This window comes from Apis dorsata, unplaced genomic scaffold, assembly GCF_000469605.1.
Source record: "Apis dorsata unplaced genomic scaffold, Apis dorsata 1.3 scaffold_465, whole genome shotgun sequence".
Lineage (NCBI taxonomy): Eukaryota > Metazoa > Arthropoda > Insecta > Hymenoptera > Apidae > Apis > Apis dorsata.
The window spans coordinates 397,708-402,063 of NW_006263705.1; the positions used below are offsets into that span (position 1 = coordinate 397,708).

The 4,356-nt window shown below is 21.8% G+C and overlaps 1 protein-coding gene across 1 annotated transcript in view; it reads right to left on the minus strand.

Moving 5' to 3' along the window:
• Positions 1-105: 105 nt before the first annotated feature.
• The window catches only part of LOC102678728, a 7,900-nt gene continuing 3,649 nt past the window's right edge, over positions 106-4,356 (minus strand). The window contains exons 6-10 of the mRNA XM_006619946.2: positions 2,950-3,448; positions 2,021-2,391; positions 1,253-1,472; positions 950-1,169; positions 106-426 (exon numbers count right to left, since the gene is read on the minus strand). Of these exons, the coding sequence (XP_006620009.2) occupies positions 141-426; positions 950-1,169; positions 1,253-1,472; positions 2,021-2,391; positions 2,950-3,448 (1,596 nt within the window). The 3' untranslated portion in view covers positions 106-140. The remainder of the gene's footprint in view (positions 427-949; positions 1,170-1,252; positions 1,473-2,020; positions 2,392-2,949; positions 3,449-4,356) is intronic.

Here is a 4,356-nt window from a genome sequence, read left to right on the forward strand (position 1 = left end):
TATATCGACATTATGATTATGTATATTATTTGTGATCATTAAATAAATATACTGCTAATCTAAAAAAAAATTTATGTCACGAACAATACATTTATTATTTTGAAATCATTCATTTTTAATATTTTATATCAAATGGAAAATTAATTTTTTTTCTTCTTCTGATCAATAGAAAGTTTATGCATGTATAAAATAAGCTTTCTAATGATTTTAATTATAAAATAAACAATTAAAAATACTGTGAAACTTAAAAATACTATAATATCGTTATCGCAGTATTGATACCATGATTGCCAAGCCAAATTGCTTCGAAAATATGGAGCTCCTTTGTGTCGAATCACGTACTCTGTCCACCAAATAAGAGTATTCAATGAATCGTATGGCAAATCATTGATAAGCTTTCGAAGATTTATTATATTTTTCCTATATCTGAAACATAAAATTGAAGAATTAATTATAAGTTATATATTAAATATAAAATAAAACTGAAAATGTCCATTACAAATTTTAACAAATTTATTAATTTATAAATAAATAAATTTGAATTTAAAATAGAAAAATTATGAATAATATCGATAAATATTTATATGCTATTCATATGTATTTTGTAAAACTGAAATATTTTTGCATTTTTTTTTGCTAATTGCAAAAAAAAATCATCATTAAAAATATTAAAATAGAATATATAAATATTAAGTATTAAAAAAATACGTATATTATATATTAAAATAGATTAGGATATCTATTTAATTACATTTAAGTAAGTTTTTTTATAGTTTTTCATAGTTTTTTACATATATAATGCAAATACAATACAAATCCATTATATAAGCATAAGTCTTAAAAATATTGATTTTGAACTATTTAAATTTCTAATTTGATGAAACAATTTTTGTCAATTATTTTTTATCTGTTATTAATTCTTCAAATATTTTTTGCTTTTAATACTTACTGTTTATTATTAATCATTTCTTGAATAGCAAATTTCAATTCATCTCTCGTCAAAGTTTCAATATTTAAACGTTTTGCAATACCATGATTTATTGCTATTTTTATTTGATTTTCTTGATCGGAAAATATTGGCATACCGAGAAGTGGTACTCCATAATGTATAGCTTCTTGAGTACTTTGCAATCCTCCTTGATAAATATAAAGCTTGAGATTTGGATGAGCTGTGAAAAAACGAATATTATATGAATATGGATCATTCAAAATTTTTCATAAGATATTCTTCGATGGATAAAGGATATTATACCGAGCACACTTTTTTGAGGCAACCATTTTGTAATATAAGCATTTTCAATTTTTCGTAATGGTTCTTTCTCATATTTCCATACGATCTTGTAAGGCAATTTTTCAAATACATCGTAAAAGATTTCTTGAATACTGTTTGAAATAAGTGAAAAATTCACAGTGTGACCCATTGAAAAATAGATGAAGCCATTTGTTGCATTATCCACAAATTCTTTTAGATCCTGTACACAAAAGATCAACTGTTTGTAATAAAATAAATGATATAAATCAATATGGCATTGATAAATCATTAAAGAACCATGAAATAACATATTTAAATGATATTTAATCGAAGAAGACGCGAGAAGATTTTTGAAATTATTTAAAATAAAATTCAGCAATGTGAATACGGTAAAAAAAGATTGGAAATCAAATGCATTATAATTATTGTAAAAATGGTATAAAATATTACATATGAATATTATGAACATGATATAAAAAAAGTATAAAATACTACATTATATCTATTATTAAAATTTTTAATTTTTTTATTACTATCTAAATAATTTGGTTGCAAATTCTGTTTTTAATACATATTTATACTGATATTTTAGATAAAATACGAATAATAATAATGCATAATAATTTCGTTTTTAAAAATAGGAATCAATCGATTATAAAGAAATAGGAATGATTGAATATTCTTCTAATTGTACATTTTAATTGTAATTTTTATAAATATATTTCCAATTTCAAATTATAAGAAATCATAATGAATAATTAATCATACCTGTGGCAAAGGTTCCGAACAATCAGCAACATGGATTGAGTGAAACTTGATTATGTTCGGTAGTTCTGGTCGTGCATACGATATAATTTGATTTTCGTTAACAAACACGAGACTGATGTTTCTCATAATGTCTTTAATTGGAGATAAAGATGAGCCAAAGTATTTTTCGGCTAATTGTTGATGATAAGGGAAAAATTTATAATTCACTGTGTAAATAAAATTCCACATGATATAAAAATTGTTCAATCTCTGCCAAAATGACAAATTAGTTCCTGTGTTCGATTCCATTTCCCATGTGTTCTCATGAGAGGGTAACACAAAATTTCCTAACATATAACTCTCAATCGTCATCAATCTAAATGCGCTTAATCCTACAATTATGCGAAATTTATGTTTTTTGATATTATATTCTTTAATATTATTTATTATAAATTTAAAAAGATTATTATTAATTATGATTAAAGATTTACTAATTAAAGACAGCAAATTCGAGATATAAAATAAGAAAAAAAAATGAAACCACTTCGATTAAATAATAATTTTAATGGAAAATATTTCAAATAGCAGTTGAAGCGAAATATAATTGAAATTAGATGAACAGTTTTTTTTTGTAATTAGATTGGGTTTCATTTAAACAAGCATTAAAACAAGCTTTATCTTCATAAATTTTTTGTACATATAAAAACTATATATTATTTAATACAATTTATTTACAAAGAAATAGTTTTGTTCACCGATATACCAATAAGAATTATATGATTTTATTTGTAAATGTGACATTTTTATATATTAATTTTTGCGTTTATTTTTTAAATTTTCCTATAATAATTATATTAAATGAAATTTATCAAATCTTTCAAATTTATCAAATCTTATTAGACAATTCATTAATAATAACCTTAATAAATAATAATATGTAAAAGAATTACCTATAATAGGAGCATTAAATCTCTCAGCAAACGCATATAAAGCTGGTGCGCAAAGCATCTGTATCATTATTAAATCGAACTTTTCTTTACTATCTGGAGCGTAAAGTTTTTTAACTTCCACATTTTCAAATATTCTATTTGATATATGTAAAAATGTGATAAACACATCATCTTTCATAAATGATATAAAAGATTTGCGATTCAAACGTAGTTCAGCATAATTTGGTAGGTATTTGAGATCGAAATTAAATTTAATCTGTTTAAAATTCGTTGAGTTTATAGTAGAAATAGGTTTATCCGTTACAAGCACTAATTCGTGGCCACGTTTGATCAATTCTTTCCATAATGGTTGAAATGGAACATGATGACTGTATAATGGTACATGTAATATAGCTAAGATTCTGGCACCACTTAACTGATTTATAATATTTATGAAACACAGCGTGAATATTATGATCCCGTACTTATACTTCATGTTGGACGATTTAAAACAAACTAACTACATAAAGAAAAAATTAAGCATTACTTTGTTTAAATTTAAAATAGGTTTAAAATAAGTTTAAAATAACATAACGACTATTTAGATATGTTATCTAACTATTTTAAAATTTATTTGAAAATGGGTTCATTTATATAATTAGCTGCATAAATTCTATATGAATTTTAACTTTTAAATCTACATGCTATGAGTTAATTTCATATACAAAGTCATACAGAATTTATATAACTTACTACATATTCAGCATATTTTAACAAAATTTTTCTTTAAAATTGATTTTTAATTTGTTTATTTTGTTGCACATATAATTTGATCAAAATTTTATTTACAAATAAAAAATTATAAAATAGATATAATCAACAAATAATAATGTACAAAACATATATATACAATACATTTAAATTAAAAGTTAAAAATTATTAAAATGCAATGTGATGTATGTACATTATTCACTTTCAAATTTAAAAATTAAAACTATGTTATCATTCGTAGATGTTTTTATCAACAATTCTGCAAATAGAACGCATGTCATTTGATAAGTATATCTATTGTTTACCCAATTCTAGGAATTATTAAACTTTAACATATTTTATATATTTTGCAAGAAATTTCTTTATTAAAAAATTTATTGCTGGATTTTTCTTACTTTCATTATTTCAGTTATTTCTTTATACTTAAATACTTATAAATAAATATTTAGATTTATGATTAGTTTTCTAAAAATTTATTCTTTATTATTTATCAATTTATTAATTCATTTTGAATTAATATTTTTTTATTTATCCAATTAAATATCTAGCATAATCATTTATTTCTAGCATAATATGTAACATAATAATTTATTTGCTGCATGATATTTTATTATATTATAATTATAGTTTCTTTTATAATTTAAGTTATATATATAT